At 37.4% G+C, this 21231-nt stretch overlaps 1 protein-coding gene across 3 annotated transcripts in view; it reads left to right on the forward strand.

Annotated features, from left to right (window-relative positions):
• Positions 1-20739, forward strand: part of MITF (melanocyte inducing transcription factor) — a 95738-nt gene extending 74999 nt beyond the window's left edge. For 2 of the 3 annotated variants that reach the window (XM_017864191.1, XM_017864192.1), the window contains exons 6-10: positions 1739-1856; positions 4248-4322; positions 8840-8915; positions 11646-11793; positions 17163-20739. In XM_017864191.1, coding sequence (XP_017719680.1) covers positions 1739-1856; positions 4248-4322; positions 8840-8915; positions 11646-11793; positions 17163-17564 — 819 coding nt within the window. In that variant the 3' untranslated portion in view covers positions 17565-20739. The remainder of the gene's footprint in view (positions 1-1738; positions 1857-4247; positions 4323-8839; positions 8916-11645; positions 11794-17162) is intronic. The other variant, XM_017864193.1, reaches the window with a different exon arrangement.
• Positions 20740-21231: the final 492 nt, after the last annotated feature.

A 21231-nucleotide genomic window follows, 5' to 3' on the forward strand; every position in this document is an offset into this window, starting at 1 on the left:
CCAAGGAGTTACCAGACATCATGACAACTGTATAAGTTTAGTCTCTCTGGTACTTTACAGGGCTATTTTGAAACATGTGAGTGCCTTTCACTTTGTGTTAAATTGGACAAGAATAAAACGAAACACACACAGAGCAAGACTGACCCTGAGAAGGTGACCTGTTTCAAATAAAACCACTTAGTGAAATGATAGCTAATAATCAAAGTCACTTTTTATCAATTCCTTAGTTAGAGGGCCTTGAAATACAAGGGCATTTTAAATGACCACAATGCCTATTTTGTGCATGTGTATGGGGGTATGTGTATTAGGTTTTATGCATATACTATAAACGCTGCTTTCAAAAAGGAGCAAAAGAGGGAGTTGTATTCTGCTGGTTTGTCTGTCCTCCCTGCCCACCCCAGTCCTGTTCGAGCCAGTGTCTGATTCACCCATCAAGAAGCATCTTATTCCATGTCCATTGCCTTCCACCCAAATCTCTTTAGCTAGGGGTTTAATTCATAGATTATATGTTTAGAAGCCATCCCAGAAATTGATGCAATGGCTACCAATGAGGGGAAGCACATTTGACTCGTATTTTGTGGCATATTTTCATCTGTATGTTAGTGGTCATTTGACAGGATGCAAGGTACTCTGTTGAATACAGTTTTTACTAGATACCTCTCAGTCACTAAACACTTTAATCACACCTAAATGCTTTCTGAATGTACTTTTCTCAGATGTAGAATACAATTCAATGTGTAATCAAGAAACGGGAGGGCTAAACAATATAAAGTCTTACCCAGTAATCATGGTTATAGAAATTGTTTGAATCAGTCTAGTAATGGTGCATGTCTGCAAGTGGAAGGAGTGAGGTCACTCAATGATTTCTCCATAGTTACTATTTCAAACTGTATTTCATGGCATGGGAAGGGGATCAATTTGGGCCTTTTCTACAAAACAGGCCTATAAACTGCTGCAACCAGCTAGTTACCAAGAAATGCACATACACAACCAAAGGAGAGCTCGCTGCTTTAAAACATCCCATTCAGAACTAGAGGAAAAACTCTGATGCTAGCTTGGGGAAGGCTAAATATTTCTTTTACTTTTATTTTTTTAATTTTTTTGTAAGTGTGAATTTTTGCTCTCTTTTAAAGTCTGTGGGCTCCCTCTTGTGGCTTTGTGGAAAATTTCAATTTCAAGAAAATGCTTTTTCTCTCAAGGAAATCATTTCTTTTCCAATTTAAAAACAAACAAATAAATAAAAGCTTTCATTGCTTTTCCTTGTAAAAGGAAAAGAAGAAGAGGTGGAGACGAGAAGGAAGGAACAAAATTAACTTTAATGGAAAGTCCTATTTGGTGCAAAGGTCATTTTATATACAATTCTGTTTTACAATAATAGCCAACATTTCCTGAACACCCTCTGTATGCTACTAGTTGTACTAGATAATGTATTCACCACATTATTCATTGTCTCCATGCTCAAAATAAGCCCACTGGCTAGTTAGTGTAATCATTTTATGGGTGTGAGACTGTACTTTCCTCCCTCAAAGGGAGCTAGTTGAGGAGATCCTGTGACCCTCTTTTAATATCTTCAAGTGAATGAAAAAATAAACATCTCATATTTTCCTATTTTAAAAATGATTTTTTTGTATCAAATAAATTTTCTTAAATAAATCCTAGAGTAGGATCATAGTTTTTATCTGAAAAAACGTGGGAATTGTTCAACAGTTAATTTCTGTTACTGTTTGTCTCTCTCTAGTTGCCTGTCTCGGGAAACTTGATTGATCTTTATGGAAACCAAGGTCTGCCCCCACCAGGCCTCACCATCAGCAACTCCTGTCCAGCCAACCTTCCCAACATAAAAAGGGAGCTCACAGGTAAACACCTAACAAATGTACCTCTTACTGCAAATTTCAAGGAGATCCTTGAAAATCTCCTGAGATACTGGGAATCGGGGCCACAATTACTGCATGTCACCAATCACTGTATCTATGATGAAGGTCCCCTTTGCACTGGGGATAGTAGGCAACTCTTTCAGCTGTAATTGTCTCCACCCTACCTGATATGTATGTTTCTTACAAGCCCCTAGAGCCATTGGAGTTTGAGTTTTCCTTTGACACACATTCGAGCCCACAATTGGGATAGCATGAGAATATATTTCCTACATCTTCAGATGCTTCCTGTTGTCTTTTGCTGTATTGCGTGCAAAAGATTTATTACACAGAGGGGAAAAAATTATAAAATGGAGCAATGGGTATTATTTGTTCTTGAGGCAAGTGTGAAATTACCTATTTCTCTACTTTGCTTAATGCTTTAGGGAAGGCATTTATTTGGTCATTAAAACATGGTGGAAACTATATTAGAACTGGCATTCTACCATGGTGAATTTTATGGCCCTTACCCCACCCCTCCTTTTATTATTTGATCCTTGCATTCTGCAGGATTGGATGAATAGACTGAGAATATGGAATATGGATTTGGTACAGAGAATTCCTGTTCCAGTCAAGGGTGTCTTAAAAAATTTGTTTTCAGAAAATAAGCAGGAGAAAGATGTTTTTTAAAAACCGTGGATTTGAATGAAAAGAGTAACTAATAAGTAAAAACCATCCAAAGCCAAAACACAGTTAGTTACCCTACCAAAAGGAAATTTACTGCAAGACAACAACAACAGCAAAAGCAAGAATTGTCGGGCAGGCACAGTAGCTCACACCTGTAATCTCTACACTTTGGGAAGCTGAGGCAGGCAGATTGCTTGAGCTCAGGAGTTCCAGGCTGCAGTGAGCTGTGATCGCACCACTGCACTCCAGCCTGGGCAAGAGGAATGAGTCCTGTCTCAAAACAAAGCAAAACAAAACAACAACAATAACTTAGGAATCATTGAAGTGGAGGGTATGTAAGTCATGCTTCTGTGTGAGGAAAAAAAAACTAGAAAATGATTTGGATTGACCATCACAATTGAAAGAATTCAATTTCTGAGTTTTATATATATATACACACACACACATAGATATGCATATATATGCATATATACATGTATGTATGCATATATATATGCATATATACATACATAACACCCATATAATAAATATATATAGTGTATATATATGCTTCAGTAGCTATAAGTTATGCTAAAATGATTTCTATTTTGAGATAAAATTCTAAATTATGATAGTGTAATGCTTCAACTATCACTTCTGAAAAGGAAATAACAGAGCTTTCTGAATCCCAAGATTGGTCAAGTAACATTTTTTTTTTTAATTCTGTTTTGTTTTGTTTTGTTCTCTGTAAGGCAAAAAGCAGTCTCTTATCCCAGAGATCTCACAAGAGTTGCTATGCAAATAGAACTTTCCAATTGGAGTTGCCACCGAGTGCGTCTATTCCTATTTTGTTTGTATAGACTCAAGCTAGTAAACAGTTGTTCCTAAGTTGTTAGATGATTTCATTACAGCAGGTTTTAACAGAATCTGGCACTAACTTCTGAAAAAATGAGTTCATTCTATGAACTAGTGAACTAGTCAGAAGATACAGAGATCCAATTTGGGAGCTTTTTTTTTTTTTTTTTTTTTTTTTTTTTTTTTTTTTTGAGATAGGGTGTCTGTGTCTCCTGAGCTGGCGTGCAGTGGTATGATCACGGCTCACTGCAACCTTGATCTCATGGGCTCAAGTGATCCTCCCACCTCAGCCTCCCGTAGCTGGGACTGGAAGCGTGCACCACCATGTTGGACTTATTTTTTTTTATTTTTTGTAAAGACCAAAGCTGGTCTTGAACTGCTGGGCTCAAGTGATCTTTCCACTTCCACTTCTCAAAGTACTGGAATTACAGGTTCGAGCAACCATGCTGAGCCTCTATTCAGTTTTTATATCAGCATGTTACAAAGGCATCAAAAAAGGACTGAAAGCTTCTATGGCCTGAAAAGAAAATATATGAGACCCCTGATAATAAAGTATCAACAGCAAATTGACATAGTTTTCTAATTATCAATATCTTTCTTGCTAGTATCTATATATGTTTACAGTATGCTATAGATAATTTTTACTGGGTTTTTTTTACCATTTTATGGAAGCCCAGTTTTACATATTGTATATTTGATATATATTGCTTTTGAAAACATGCAAGCTTTTAAAAGATATCGTTTTAAAAAAAAGTATTTTACTTAGAGTCAAGTCAGATAAGCTTCTATATGTTTGGGAAATGAGATATTTTGTAGTTTACATTTTGTGCAACTTCAAACAGTTCCAACTTCTAATGACTTCATTCACGTGCACAGCGTGTATTTTTCCCACAGAGTCTGAAGCAAGAGCACTGGCCAAAGAGAGGCAGAAAAAGGACAATCACAACCTGAGTAAGTTGGTTTTATTTGTGTTCGTGACATTTGATATTAGAGTTAATATTCCCCATATATCAAAATGTTCCCAGAAATTCTGTAGAGGAGAGTTGATTTCTACAGCTGTTAAAATTATCTCTTCTTGTATTTGACAGAAACCAAGGTATATATTTTCCCCATATTTTATCTCAGATCAAATTGAATTTTGTATGTATACTTATTTTCAGTTTCTGAAGAGTTTTATTTTCTTGTTTATAGTGGTGGTTTTATTTATTTTCGCTCTCCTCTCTTCATCGGTTTTTTTTTTTTTTTTTTGGTGAGAGGGAGACCTTAAAAAATTCCAACTACCCAATTATAAGTGTTGCTCACACAGGAACTTATTAACAAAAGGGGATTAGGGGAGCACCTTCTCCAATGAGATTTGAAAGAAAAAGAAAGAAAGAAAGAGATCTGAAGGGGAGTAAATGGATGAGGTAGCCTCCTACATTTCTGACGTTATTTGTGACTTAAAAAAAATAGTCCTAAAGCATTTGAAATATTTTTTATGCATTTAATTTACTCTTGATCAAATCTTCAAATTGTCTCCTAAGAATACTTTAATTTTTGTTTAATATAAGCAAGTAAGACAAGCTGCACAGATTTTTTTTAATAAAGGGATTGAGCTTGGAGGTAGGAAATCGGGTGTGAATTTCTCATCTCATGGCCTCATGTTCTCTGTTTCTTGAATTGATTTTTAAGAATGTGAGTCATATATAAACACTTTCTCCTTATAAAAATGATAGAATAAGGCCAGAGTTCTCCTTTAGTCCCCAGGAATATGCATGTTGGTTTCATTTTGGCGTTGCTCTTCCTGACCTTTTTCTGTGTATTAAGAATATAGACACATGCACACAGAAAATAAATCATATGGATTTCTATGTTTTAACACAAACGGTGTCATATTGTCCATTGTATGTCGATTTTTTTCTACTGAGCAGTATGTTTTGAAGACCTTTTGCTGTTAGAAGTCTAGATCTAGCTACTTTTTGAAAACTAATTGCATAGTATTTTACAGTGTGACTGTATGATATTTAGTAACTTCCAAACTGCTGTGTGTTTATGTTGTTTCTAGTTTTTCCCTCTTATAAACAATACCACAGTGAACGTTTTTATATGTGTCTCTTTGTGTACAAGAAAGTTTGTTTCTCTAGGTTAGAAACGGAACTGAGAAATGGAACTGCTGGGTCCTGAGGGAGCTGGTTTTTACTTTAAGAGCTACACCCCTCCCCAGTTCTCATGTCAAGTGTAAGAAGCTCTCCTTTTCTTTTAACCAAAACAGATGAACTGTTATCTCCAAGGCCTCCAGCTTCTCAGTAATTTTACCCTAAGATATTTCTTCTTTTAAAACACCTTAGAAACAAAATAATTAGGCATTACCCAAAACTACTTAAGTGAAATGTGGAAAACTGAGTTGGATCTTGTCAAAAACAATAGATACTTATCATCAGGCACCTGAACTCTCAAGGTCAAGGTTGTCAGTAAATTGCAAACATGATCAGCTCAAACTCTGAAGGCTATGATGCAAGCTAAAAGTCTCATCCAACCATTGGGAATTAATAATCAAGGTTAGATTGCCCCTTGGTCAAGCTGTTCCTCTTCTAGGAATTTATTTTGTACGAATACTTGCCAAAATGTACAAAAGGATACATTCATTTATTATTCACTCATTCACTCAGCCATATATATACACACACACACACACACACATATATATATAGATGGGGGGGGAGAGAGAGAGAGAGAGAGAGAGAGAGAGAGAGAGAGAGAGAGCGAGAGAGCGCCTCTGTTTTGTGTGAGGCACTTTTCTACAATGTGAACCAGAAAATGAGTTTCCCATCCTGAGAAACTAGCCTTTGAGTTAGGGGTCATCTACCATGTATTACCGAGTGAGATGAACAAGGGGCAGAATAATCCGTATAATATCCCATTGTGTACAAAGAACACACTGGAGAGAGACGTGCTTGTGTATGTGTTTATATGGATGTATATGTGCATGGGTGACAATCTAGATACCACTCTTATCAGTGACAATTTGCCCAGGTATATAGATGTTGGATGGTATAAAGACTTGGCTTTTACTTTTTCTTTAATACACCTTTGTATTTTTTTAAATTTTTTACTAGCTTATATCATCTTTCTAATAAATAATTGGAAAGGGAAGTCACTGAACTAAAAACAAAATGTAGTACACCTAAATATTGACAGTGAAAGATGTCAGCTGTATGCTGGTGAGTGAAAAAAAAGATGCAGTCATTTTTAGTGTGATTCCACTCTAAATGTTTTGTTTCTTATTTAACACATATTTGTTGAGAGCGTACTATGTGCCAGATGCACACGGTTACTTGGAATGCAACAGCAAATAAAAATAACAAATAGATCAATGGGATACATGAATATGGGATGGCAGAAAGTTCCACATGGAGTCAAAGGGCAGGCAAGGGAGTATAGTGTCAGCATGGACTTGGGAGGTGGTGGATCAGTTTCAAAGAGGATGACCAGAAAGTCTCATAGGTAAATCTGAGTCTACCTGAGGGAGGTGAGTGCAGTGCCATTCACATATCTGGAGGTACAATGTTCCAGGCTGGTGGAACAGCCATATGAAGTCCTCCAATGGGGCATATCTGGCTTGCGTGAGGAATAGCAAGGAGCCAGAGAGGCTAGAGGAATTTTATGATTATTATGTGCTTAGAAAAAAATAAGAAGAAAGTATCATACTTAAGAGTTTTGGGGAAGGTTAGCTACTGGATCAAGGACCCCATAATTCCTTCTTCAAAACCACTGACCATCACTTAGGGTTTCTATTTTATAGAAGTCTAATGGTAGGACTTCATATTATATAAAACGGATTTCATCATTGGAATAATCCCTCAGCCAAAACAATTTATATTGGGAAAGCAGGGAATCACATTATCTAAGTATACAGACTATTAGTGGATCAAAAAGAAACATATATTATGGTATTTAGAGTAAGTATTAACAACTTCATTTTGTTAGACTTCAAATTATTTGGAATTTATTTGCTTGACTACATTAATTAGAGACATTTATCATCTCATATGCCTTATTATGTCATCCTCCCCTAAGAAGATGATAATTGAACTTACACCTAGATTTATAAAATAGGAATGCTGTGAAGATTCATGGTACAGCTGAAAATACTAGACTTCAGTTTTAGGGCTGTGCTATCCAGTACAGCAGCCATTCACCACCGGTGCCTACTCAGCCTTGAAATATGACTGGTCCAAATTGTGATGTAAAATTGAAAGTGTAAAATGTGCCCTGGATTCCAAAAACTTAGAATGAAGAAAAGAATGTTAAGTATTTAATTTGTAAATGTTTACATTGATTGCCTGTTAAAATAATAATATTTTGGATATAATGGATTTAATAAAATGTTAATTTCATCTCTTTCTTTTACTTTTTAAATAGTACTACTAGAACACTTAAACTTACATATGTAAATTATATTTCTGTTGGGTAGCACTAGGCTAGAGCATGGGTGTTTTGTGTGGCCCATGAGTTAAAAATGTTTTCTACAGTTTTAAATGGCTAAAAAAGGCCGGGTGCAGTGGCTCACGCCTATAATCCCAGCACTTTGGGAGGCTGAGGCGGATAGATCACTTGAAGTCAGGAGCTCGAGACCAGCCTGGCCAACATGGTGAAACCCCCTTCTCTACTAAAAGTACAAAAATTAGCCAGGCATGGTGGCGTGTGCCTGCAGTCCCAGCTACTCGGGAGGCTGAGGCACAAGAATCTCATGAACCCAGGAGATGGAGGTCACAGTGAACTGAGATCGTGCCACTGCACTCCAGCCTGGGTGACACAGCAAGACTCCATCTCAATAAATAAATAAATAAATAAATAAATAAATGCTTAAAAAAAAAGCGACATGAAAATTATATACAATGAAAATTTCAGCATGACAAGTAAATTCTAATGCTTTTCATTAGATTTGCCTTGCAAAAAATTGTACTCATATGTTATATTTTGAATTTTATCAGTCAAAAATGTGTGGAAATTTGTTTTCCCTCTGGTTAAGTAAATATCTGCATAATATCCTCAATTTTGCTACTTATCCCACAAAACCACAAGTACTAACTTCCTGGCTCTTTGCAGAAAGTTTGCTGACTTCTGCTCTAAGGGGTTAGGTTAGAATTTGGGCTGTTCACCAGGTATTGCTGGATGTCCTTGCCAAGTCCCTAATAACAGTATCTCCAAGGCAATTTCATTATTTGTAACTGAGGATAGTAACTGATTTCAGGGTTGCTGTAGGAGCAAATGAGAAATCGTATGTATCTAAGGGCTTTGGAAATGATAAAGAAAGGTAGCTCATTTTTAACTGCAATACCAAAACATAGTAAAAATAGGGAAAAAGTAGGTTCAGGTTTCCATTGTCATGACCTGAGAAGTTAATATGCACATGCCTTTAATGAGATATGCTAAAAGCATACATGGTACTGTTACTAATAGCCCTTTCCTGTGCTCTTTTCTTGAAGTTGAACGAAGAAGAAGATTTAACATAAATGACCGCATTAAAGAACTAGGTACTTTGATTCCCAAGTCAAATGATCCGTGAGTACAATTGCGTGTTAATCTGCATCATATATTTTTCGGACCTGAATGTTTTTTCATATGTTGTAAAAAATGCAGTTGTAAAAACTAAAGTAAAGAAGTCTCTCCTCTCCCTTTGGTTCTGTTCCTAAATTCTTCTTACACCTTTCTTTTGGTTAGTCTCATCAAATTAAAATTTCAAGACAAAAGCATTGAATTGTACAAAATGATCTTTGGACACTAGATGCTTTGGTTGTGAGGAGGTGGCTTTCTGAAACCTAAGAATTCTTTGCAAACAAATACTGAGCTTAAAAAATATTTCCTTTAATGATTCATGCAGAACAGAACTTTCAATAGCTGTTAAAGCTAGATTTGTTGACTGCTCTTTGACTTGTATAGTATCTCTAAATAGGCACTGATGAACAGACAGTAGAGACTTCAAGTTTAATGATACTCAACAGACAAAAAAAGGTCAATTGCTTTTATGAAAACTTGCCTGCTCTTTGTATGTTTTACCATTGTAGGGGAAAAAAGTAATGTTTTAATCCTCTTATTAAGTACAGGTCAGCTAATTTGGATTTCAGCTTTTGGTCTCTCTTTATCCACCCTGCCCCCTTCAGAGATAACAGCTGTAAAGATAATTTTCTCAAGTCTTTCCTACCAGCCTATAGTTACCTGCAACGTCAGCAGATAGGACAACAAACACACAGTTTTTATCCATTAGAAATTGGCTCATTTGAAGCAAGGGGCTAGAAAATATATACATTTTAATGGCCCCCACAGGCATTCTGTGAAATTAGCCTTTGAATATGACCTTTTAGCTACCTAATAAAATGTAAAGATGAAATCAAGTATTATTCATGCAAGGCTTATTAAATTTGCTATTCACATTATTGTTAGAGAATTTGTAACAAAATAAAATAAAACCATTACCTATTGTGAGGTGGTTTTGATGAATGTACAAGCACAATTCCATCTTCAATGTTTTGCTTTCCCAGGTTTCAAGGAAAGGCATTTTCAAACCCGAAACATTTCAGATTCTCAGTTCTGCAGCACAAATGTATCCTACTAAAGGGCTGTGACCTTCATTTCCTATAGTCAGTCTTGCATGATAGTTGAAATTGAATTCCCATTTTCCTGTTCTTTATCAGCTTTCACTTTTTAGCATATTCCTTTAAACTGTAGCATGTGAATCTCTTTAGCAACATTTTATGAAATTATGGGGCTTCAGTGAAAGCCTCTATTTGCATATCTTCTTTCCCCATTGTATTAGAATACTTGCGGGTTTATAATCTGAACTGATAATGATCTTTAATTGTAGGCATTGTTTTAAGATAAAACAGACTATAATCTATATGGTAGTTTTCCCACACCAGGTTTCTAGAATGTGCCTTGGGGCTGCTACTCAGACGCAGTCTCATAGACTGGGGTCTCTGCCCAGTACCTTTTCTCCCACCAGAGCAAGTCTGCTTTTGTTGATTTTATATAATGGAGATCTATATACACTATTGTGTGAAAAAAGAGTCCCTCTTATTACTGAACAAAAAAAGTTTGAAAACCCTTTCTTAAGCTCAGAAGCATAATTGATTGATTGGATCTCACAAGGATGTAAAACCCAAGATAATTGGTTGAAACAATCACTTCTTTTAAACTGAGTGACCCCTCACATATCCCAATTCTGATTTCTCATCTTGCTGGCCTACGTGAAGCATCATTTATTTTAATTACATTTCTCTCTGGCTGCTAAAGTTACTTCTCTTACTTTGATCTTAGCTCTGAATATGAAGTCTGTGCTCACTCTGAGTATCTCAGGATGTTCCCCTGGGTTGCTATCTTTGGTGTTCAGACCCCAAGGACCAACCCCAGGGAATTCTCTGGGGGCTGGAACTGTCCCTTTTATGGGAGAACTTCTGTTTTGTTCTTAATGTAACCCATATGAGGATCAATTACTTGGTGACTTGTTTAACGACCCTCTATTCACCAGTTCCACCTGATACTTGTAGATGAGGAAATGGATAGAGAGAGGCTAGATAGCATGCCTGTGATAATTCTTGATTAAAAAAAATAGAAGGATGCTGAGTTTATGCCACAAACAATCTAGTAGTGCGATCTCACAGATCTGTTTTACCATCGTTTACTCTGACTGAGTTAACTTTTATAGTTTTAGAAACCTATAACTGTTTAATATAATGTTTAAGGAAACTGTAATCAACAGACCTAAATTTAAGTCCTGACTCTACCATATGGTGCTATGTGGCCTAGGACAAGTTGAATTGTCTCTGTTTCAACATGTGCATGAAGTCTCTATCTTACAAGGTGCTTGTCTGGGTTAAGTAAGACAATGTGTACAAACTGGGTGGGCAACACTAGGCACGTGGCAAACACTCATGAATGGTAGCTATTATTAATGTATGATTATCTCATTTTCAAAATTGAATGCTTTTAAAAAGGACACAATGGACTTTGGGGACTTGCGGGGAAGGGATGGAGCGGGTAGGATGGGGGTGATGGATAAAAGACTACAGGTTGGGTGCAGTGTACACAGCTTGAGTGGTGGGTGTACCACAATCTCAGAAATCACCAATAAAGAACTTATCCGTGTAACCAAGCACCACCTGTTCCCCCAAAACTATTAAAATTAAAAAAAAAAAAATTTAAGTTCAAAAAAAGAGATATGGAATGCTTTGAATATTGAATTTTCATTGAGCCTCAAATCCTAAAAATGTCAGTTTTCCTCCATTTCCATTGTAGAGACATGCGCTGGAACAAGGGAACCATCTTAAAAGCATCTGTGGACTATATCCGAAAGTTGCAACGAGAACAGCAACGCGCCAAAGAACTTGAAAACCGACAGAAGAAACTGGAGCACGCCAACCGGCATTTGTTGCTCAGAATACAGGTACACGGCCTAAGTTGTGTAAAGTTTACTGCTTGTTACCAACCTCAAGACAGTAGAAAGATGGATATAATGAGCCATAGGGGAGTTGACTTACATGATCCTAACACAGTCAGTCCTTATTATTTGTGGATTCTGTATGTGTGAATTTGCCTACTGGTAACCCCAAAATCAATATCTGTGGCACTTCCACAGTCATTCTTGGACATGTGCAGAGTGGCAAGTTTGAGCTACCCATGGCACGCATTTCCAGGTGAGGTCGAATGACCCTGCCCGAGGCTGACTGTCTGCTTTCTGGTTTCAGCTCTCATCCTCTAAACAAGCGCTCCTTTCGTGGTCTGTTCAGTGCTTTCTACATTATTGTTTCTGTTGGTGATTTCGCTGTTTAAAATGACCCCCAAGCATAATGCGGAAGCAATGTCTAGAGTTCCTGAGGGCGAGAAGGCCGTGATGTGTCTTACAGAGAAAACACAGGTGTTGGATAAGCTTCTTTCCCGCATGAGTTACAGTTCTGTTGGCTGTGAGTTTAATATTCACGAGTCAACAACATACATTACATAAGGTGACCTTCAACAGAAACATACATATAACAAGATTAAGTGTTGTGACTAGGGTTTCACAGGAACCTAACCTGTAATTCCCCTGGGAACAGTGCTTCAGTGTTCACCCATTCAGTGTTCACAGTGACTTTGTAGAACATAAAAAACATAAGCACTGACTATATATGTTAAATAAGAAGATGCCTTAGTATTTGCAGGGTCTAGGAAGCAGTTGATGATCAAAGTCTGTGTTTATAAGGAACTTGGGGACACCCAGAGGATCTTATATTAAGGACATAATTCCTGGAGATAGTTATAAATAGTAGAATTGTAACATATATCTTTAACTTAAACTATACACCCTTAGAGGAAGACATACTAATTTTATTAATATGTACAAGTTGTGCGTCATCCTGTTCAGTGGGTACATGCGCGAGTGTAAACAGGAGATGGGGAGTTCCTCTTCAGTGTCAGCTCCTGGAACTTCTCTCAGGTGCTCAGCCTCTCTTGTTGGGTGAAAGGGCACTACTTCCTCTGAAATGATCCTCAAAAACAGACTCCCTGTATAAACCAAAGGGGGTTTGTGAGGGTAATTTTAATTTGCTGACTTTGAACAAAACCTATCTGTAAGAGTCAACGACACCATACCTTCTTCTTGAGTAGGCTGACCCACTTTTTACTAGATTTTGCCAAAAAGCAAGGGTTGTCTTTCAACTTTTCCAGTACAACTGTTCATGGAGTTATTTTACGCAACAGCAGTGAGAAGTATGACACCCTAGAGACCATTGTGTTTCACCTAATGGTGTTCCTCCTGGACGCTGAACTTTTCAAACAGAGCAATTCACTTATAATAATGGTCTCCAGTCTTCTGAATGCTTATATTTTGAAATTTCACATCTCTCATTCACTGCAGCGATTCCTCAGCTGCGGGACGGGGAGGTGGGAAGCCACTTCCCTGTTGGAGTGCATTTTAGGACTCTGGGTAGTGAAGGAGAGGTTGTGTGTAATTTGAAAGCCCTCCTTTCCCCTCCCCTCCTCTACTTTGGCTTTGGTTGTTGGCTTTATGTTCTGTCTCTTCAATAAGTAGCTATAGGTATTTAATCTCTTGAACGTAGTCTACCTATTTATAAAAGCAGCTTGTCGGCCGGGCGTGGTGGCTCACGCTTATAATCCCAGCACTTTGGGAGGCCAAGGTGGGTGGATCACGAGATCAGGAGTTCAAGACCAGCCTGGCCAAGATGGTGAAGCCCCATCTCTACTAAAAATACAAAAATTAGCTGGACGTGGTGGCAAGCATCCCAGCTACTCATGAGGCTGAGGCAGAGAATCTCTTGAACCCAGGAAGTGGAGGTTGCAGTGAGCCAAGATCACGCCCCTGCATTCCAGCCTAGGTGACAGAGTGAGACTCCATCTCAAAAAAAATTAAAAAATAGAAATAAAAATAAAACCAACTTGTGGCCGGGCGCAGTGGCTCACGCCTGTAATCCCAGCACTTTGAGAGGCCAAGGCAGGTGGATCACAAGGTCAGGAGTTCGAGACCAGTCTGGCCAACATGGTGAAACCTCTTTACCAAAAATACAAAAAAAAAAAATTAGCTGGGCGTGGTGGTGGATGCTTGTAATCCCAGCTACTCACGAGCAGGAGGCTGAGGCAGGAGAACCCGGGAGGCAGAGGTTGTGGTGAGCCAAGGTTGTGCCATTGCACTCCAGCCTAGGCTGCAGAGCAAGACTCCGTATCAAAAAACAAACAGAAAAAGCAGCTTGTACTAATGTGTCGTTTCCTTCTACAAGTATTAAAATGTAATAACTATTTTGAAAGAGTAGCTAGGTTTTGTTTTATTTTAGGGTTCCAAACATGTATATTCATATGAAATACGAATATTGTGAAATATGTGCATTGGAAATTCCATGGTGACGATATCTTGATTTTCTTCCAATGACGATGTGAGGCAGCCTTTAGAACTTTTGCATATCACAGAAAACATTATTAATTAGGAAAGTTCTGCGATGCAATTAAGCCAGAGTTCTCTAGATGAGATTTATCACCTTATTTAGAAATCTGAGTAATGCTTTAATCAGCTGATAAATATTTTTAATTAGACAACAAAGGATTAGAGTAAGATGTTTGCCTCTTTTAATCCAACTTTATTATTCTTTTTCTGAAAAGACAATCTGCATGTGTGGAAGTGCTGTTCTTATTAGCATGTTGGTGTAGACTTACAAGAGTCCATGTTTTCAGTATGGGCCTAAGGGCTTTCTTTCATTTTCACTCTAAGTGATGCACGCAAAAGTTTTCACAGAAGAAAGAGCATGAATCCTTAATATCAGTGAAACAGCCATTTTATTAAATAGCCCAGGGCTTTCCAATGATGCCTGAAGAAACTTGTGTTTCTGGAGATTATTTAAAGGAACTTGAAGGTACTTGTGTGACATCTCAAGCTCCTGGCTTTTACTCATATTGCATCCAAAGAAGGATTTTGCAAACCCAAAAACCTTGAATTTAGACTGAAACATGGCTTTTCAAGCACATATGTTTCTCAGCTTGTGGGCAAAGGTTGAGAGGCCATGTCATGTGGAGAGTCCTTCCCCTCTCTGATAAGGAAAGGTGACTTGCTTCAAATTTGTATTCTCTTTCTACGTATTATTGTTTCACATAGAAGGGATAGCATTGGAATGGAGAAGCAGAATGCTTATCAGGAATCAATTACAGTCTCTATGGTTCATTTTAGGAATGCCCAGGGATATACTCAGAAAGGAAAAAGAGAAAGAGCTTGCTTGGAAGGCATTTTGCAATGAGATACAGGGGGAATCAATGGCATTTAGTAAGTGTATTACTCAGTTAGTGCGGCTGTAGTGAAGTGCCACTGACTGGGTGGTAAACAAGAGTTATTTTCTCACAATTCTGGAGGCTAGTTGTTGTCCAAGATCAAGTTGTCTGCAGGGTTGGTCCCTTCTGAAGCCTCTCTCCTTGGCTTCTAGATGCCCGTATTCTCCTTGTGTGTTCACATGGTCTTTTTTCTGTGTGCATCTGTCCCAATCTCCTTTTCTTACAAGCACACCAGTCCTACTCGGTTTAGGCCCACCAGTATGATCTCATTTTAAATTAATCGCCTCTTTAAAGGCCCTGTCTCCAAATACAGTCACATTCCAAGGTAGTAACGTTAGGACTTCAACATTCAAATTTTTTCCAGGACACAATTTAGCCAATAATAGGAATGTGTGTGAGGAAGGAAAGGAAAAAAGTTGTTCATCTTATAGATGAGAACTTACTTGTTGAGATAAAAACATACTTTCCCTTTGCCATCGTGAAATGGGTTAAATGATGCTTCTAAAACTTTAGTTACTTGCATAGAACTTTCACAGCTTTTGCTATCACTACCAAAACTTTTTAACTTCATGGCACTCTTAGTGTTTTAGCAAGCTTTTTACCATCCCCCTAGACCAAAAGAAATACCTACTCGTTTTGTTAGGTCCAAACAACTTATTAAGTATTTAGGTTCTAACAGCTTGGTAGCCATTTGAAAAAATAAAACATATAAATTGAAAGGAAAATAGCATTTTTATTTTGTTATTAAATAACCATATTACTTACTAACTGGATGTGTGTGCCTGTTGGGCACTGCACAACTTCTAAAGTCTCTTGGAATCAGACTGGACACCACCGCCCTTGTTGCCCAGTCCACAGCGATGTTCATGCGAAACTTGTTTTTCTTTCATCACAGCAACCGCCAAAAGCCCAACTCTGCAATGATATGATGTACTTGAAGAGTATATAGCACAGTCTGATGCTGAAAGAGAACTATCTTGAGTTTAGTAGTTCTCAGGTAGTATTGCCATTTCCCTTGAAATGTTAGGCTATCTCCAGTGCTCTGTGAGTTCATTGGGGACCTCAGTGCACAGCTGAAGGACCATGAAACTATGTTACTCTTTACTGAATATGTTTCTTTTTTCTTTTCTTTTGCTTTTCTTTTTTTTTTTTTCTTTGAGATGCTGTTTCACTCTTCTTGCCCAGGCTGGAGTGCAATGGCGTGATCTTGGCTCACTGCAACCTCCACCTCTCAGGTTCAAACGATTCTCCTGCCTCAACCTCCCGAGTAGCTGGGATTACAGACGCGCACTACCATGCCCGGCTAATTTTAGTATTTTTAGTAGAGATGGGGTTTCACCATGTTGACCAGGTTGGTCTCGAACTCCTGACCTCAGGTGATCCACCCCCCTCGGCCTCCCAAATAATATTTTTATCAGCTTGCATTTAAAACTTCATTTTTGTATTTTTTTAACTTATCCTCAGTGTGAACATTAATATCTGCGAGAGACCATCTCTCTCTGTTTTTCATACATAGTCAAATCTATAAAATACCTAAAACTTTATTTCATATACTACCAGTGGTACGTCTACTATACTTTGGAACATACAGAGCTTATTAATTTAAAAGAACAAAAAACTTTTATTTTGAGGATTTATTGTTTTCCAAGTATCTGATTTTAATAATAGACTTTATTTTTTAGGAGTTTTTGGTTCGCAGTAAAATTGAAATGATGCTGCAGCTATTTCCCATACACTTCTTTCCCCCAAGCACGCACGGCCTTCCCCATTATCAGCATTCCCTACCAGAGTGGCGCATTTATTAGAATCAATGAACCCACAGTGACAGTTCATTTCCCTCCAAAGTCTATATTTTACATTCCCTCTTGGTGTTGTACATTTTGTGGGTTTGGCCAAATGTCTAATGACATGCATCTACCATTACAGTATCATATAGAGTGGTTTCACGGGCTTAAAAGTCCTCTGTGCTCTGCCTGTTTCAGTGTTTTATCTTTACTCTTATTATAGGAACTTGAAATGCAGGCTCGAGCTCATGGACTTTCCCTTATTCCATCCACGGGTCTCTGCTCTCCAGATTTGGTGAATCGGATCATCAAGCAAGAACCCATTCTTGAGAACTGCAGCCAAGACCTCCTTCAGCATCACGCAGACCTAACTTGTACAACAACTCTCGATCTCACGGATGGCACCATCACCTTCAACAACAACCTCGGAACTGGGACCGAGGCCAGCCAAGCCTATAGTGTCCCCACGAAAATGGGATCCAAACTGGAAGACATCCTGATGGATGACACTCTTTCTCCCGTTGGTGTCACTGATCCACTCCTTTCCTCAGTGTCCCCCGGAGCCTCCAAAACAAGCAGCCGGAGGAGCAGTATGAGCATGGAAGAGACGGAGCATGCTTGTTAGCGAATCCTCACTGCACTGCATTCACACGAACTGCTTCCTTTCTTGATTCGTAGATTTAATAACTTACCTGAAGGGGTTTTCTTGATAATTTTCCTTTAATATGAAAATTTTTTTCATGCTTTATCAATAGCCCAGGACATATTTTATTTTTAGAATTTTGTGAAACAGACTTGTATATTCTATTTTACAACTACAAATGCCTCCAAAGTATTGTACAAATAAGTGTGCAGTATCTGTGAACTGAATTCACCACAGACTTTAGCTTTCTGAGCAAGAGGATTTTGCGTCAGAGAAATGTCTGTCCATTTTTATTCAGGGGAAACTTGATTTGAGATTTTTATGCCTGTGACTTCCTTAGAAATTAAATGTAAAGTTTAATTGAAAGAATGTAAAGCAACCAAAAGAAAAAAAAAAAGAGGAAAAGAAATCCATACTAACCCTTTTCCATTTTATAAATGTATTGATTCATTGGTACTGCCTTAAAGATACAGTACCCCTCTAGCTTTGTTTAGTCTTTATACTCGCAAACTATTTAAAGAAATACTGTATTCCCTGTAAAAGGAAAACCAAAAAAAAAAAAAAAAAAGTAGTTCCCCTTTTTCCCAATGAAGGATTTGTCCTTGGTTTAAGGAAAACATAACTTATACCAACTGAAACTGAAGGAGTTTAGACCCAAGGCTCTGGAATTTTAAAAGTCCCCCTAATTTTGCTCCTCCTTTTTATTTCCTGTGCTTGTTACAGTTTTTTTCTTTCATCCCATGAGTGGTTGGGGGGATTCATTTTTCCAATAGAATCAATATTTTATTTTTTTTGAAATGGAAAAATTAATGTTTCCCCCTCTCAAAAAGTAAAATATTGAGGGAAGCACTTGAAAAAAGATGTTTTTACTATTTTTTTTTTTTTTTTTTTTTTTTTCATTTTTTTGCATTTTTGGATAGAAAAACCAAACTGGGCATATTTCTAATTGGCTTTACTATTTTATTTTAAATTATGTTTTACTGTTCATTTGATTTGTACAGATTCTTTATTATCATTGTTCTTTTCAATATGTTTGTATTAATTTGTAAGAATATGCATCTTAAAATGGCAAGTTTTCAATATTTTTACAACTCACTGGTGGTTTTCCGCATTCTTTATACACCCATGAAAGAAAACTTTTATGCAAGGTCTTGCGTTTAAAAGACAGCTTTGCGAATATTTTGTAAATAACAGTCTCACTCAGAACTGTTTTTGGACACATTTAAGGTGTAGTATTAATAGGTTAAAACCAGGCTTTCTAGAAAGAATAAACTTACATATTTATTTTTAGGATATGAAAATAGCAATATTCTTGGACACCAATAACCATAGTGTTAATACGCCCATTCTGGTCATTTAAATTGGGGTTTATTTCAGCAAACTTGCTGAATTTATTTTTGAGAAAGAAATACTGTATTGGCAAATTACTGTTACTTGATAACAATGTTTTAACAAGGAGCAATGTTGTAAAGTTAGTTTCAGTGCATTATCTACTTGTGTAGTCCTATGCAATAACAGTAGTGTTACATGTATCAAGCCTAGATGTTTTATACAGATGCCATATAGTGTTATGAGCCAGGCTGTTGAATGGAATTTCTCAGTAGCAGCCTACAATTGAATAGCAAGTGGCATAAAGCATATCCATTCAGAATGAAGTGCCTTAAATATAGCAGTAGTCTTTTTTGGACTAGCACTGACTGAACTGTAATGTAGGGGAAAGTTTCACGATGGTATCTATAGTCAAGAGGAACATGTAGCATGGTGCCTATGTAGACAATATAAGAGCTTCCAATTTTCCTTCAGATATTTTTAATATTAAATATATTTTAGTGACAGAGTGCCAACTTCTTTCATCAGGAAACCTTATTCAGGAGGGTTTTTAAAAAGTGTTTAAATGTCAAATGTGAACTGGTGATGGGTGATGGAGGGTTCAGAGAGGAGTGATTGTCAGATGTGTGAATGGATGGTTTAGGTGAAAATAATCAACTGCATAGTTCCCGTGCACGCTGGGCAATGAGAATCCTTGGAAACATTGGTGATGCTATCAGTTTTATAGCTTTATTACTTAAGGGGGTAGGGAAAATTAGTTCCCATTCTTTCAACCCCCTTAACTGTATAGCTGTTTTCCTAGAATAGTGATGCAAATCTGCATGAACAACTAATTGTACCATAGTGTTCATTGATACAATCATAGCATTGTCTATTTTTCTCTTCATATTTATATGGGGGGGAGGGCACTGGATGCAAAAGTTGAAGATCATGATGCTATGATGTTAGTTTTCCTTAGCTGATTTTGAGGGTTTTTAAAAATAAAGCAAGATTGACTAACCTACGGCCAAGGGAACAGGACCATGGTTAAGCAACCATATAGAAAGCTTTGTTGAAAGAAAGTATGGCATCTTGTACCACTGCCCTGACTGTTGCAACTCCTAACCTTGCCATTGCCTGCCTCCCTGTCCCCTTCTCCTTAAGAGACAATTTCTGCAAGTGGCAGGTGAGCAAACCCAGGAGAATGCTGCAATCTTGGTGGTGGTTTTATTTATTTATTTTTTGCCAAATAGAGTGTGGATTCGTTTTAGGGGCTAGTTAAGCCAAGAGGCAGTGGTTTGGGCTTGTTGTTTGTAACAAGAAAATGATCCACACCACTCCCCCCATTCCCGGGTGCAGAATTGTGACTCGGGGTTGGGCCTCTGTATGGAGTGACCAAAATGCCAAAATTGTCTGTCTGCCTCTGAGTAGGGCAATGGAAATACCAAACCTTCTGACTTTGCCAAAAAGCATACAAGCAACCTGGTCATACATAGGATGACAAAATTCTTTCTGGTTGTTTTTAAACAATAAAGCAATAAGAACAAATACAATACATAGGAAGTTAAAAGCACAAAGGAATGAACTTATTAATATTTTGAAAATGCACTGGGAAAAAGTTGATGTCAATAACAGTATAAAACAGCCCTATTTCTTGATAAAAATGACAAATGACTGTCTCTTGCAGATGCTTGGTACTGTAATGTTAATAATAGTCACCTGCTGTTGGATGCAGCAATAATTTCTGTATGGTCCATAGCACTGTATATTATGGATCAATATTAATGTATCCAATGAAATAATCGACTTGTTCTTGATAGCCTCATTAAAGCATTTGGTTTTTCACATAGTGGTGGCCTATTGTGTTAATGCCAATTTTGAATGTTATCTGCCTTATCAAAAAATGGTAGCGCACATTTTCTTCTGATTTAATGAATAACAAATTGCATGAAAATTTAGAAAATGCCAGTAAGTACTTTTTTTGTTTAAAATGCCATTCTAAGATGTTACTTTTTGGTTTTAAACATTTTGATTACTTTTGACTTACACTCAGATGAGCTATAATTATGCAGCTTTTTTATCCCCCTCTGAATTTGGGGAGATTTTAAACTCCCAAATGCCAAGACTTCATTTTAGATATAGGAGTTTTATTTAAAATGTTTCAGTGAGAGGTGGCTTTAAAAAAGAGAAATTGTCAGAGAAACCCTTGCATATTTACAGAAAAGATATTGGGTTTTTAAAATACAAATTTACAATAATGAAAGCTTAATATACTCAGGCTGCCAGCTCCTGGTTGCTTTTTTTTTTTAATACACTACTTAAGAATCATTTGATAAATGTT

The sequence above is a fragment of the Rhinopithecus bieti genome, unplaced genomic scaffold (assembly GCF_001698545.2).
Source record: "Rhinopithecus bieti isolate Rb0 unplaced genomic scaffold, ASM169854v2 scaffold_74573, whole genome shotgun sequence".
Lineage (NCBI taxonomy): Eukaryota > Metazoa > Chordata > Mammalia > Primates > Cercopithecidae > Rhinopithecus > Rhinopithecus bieti.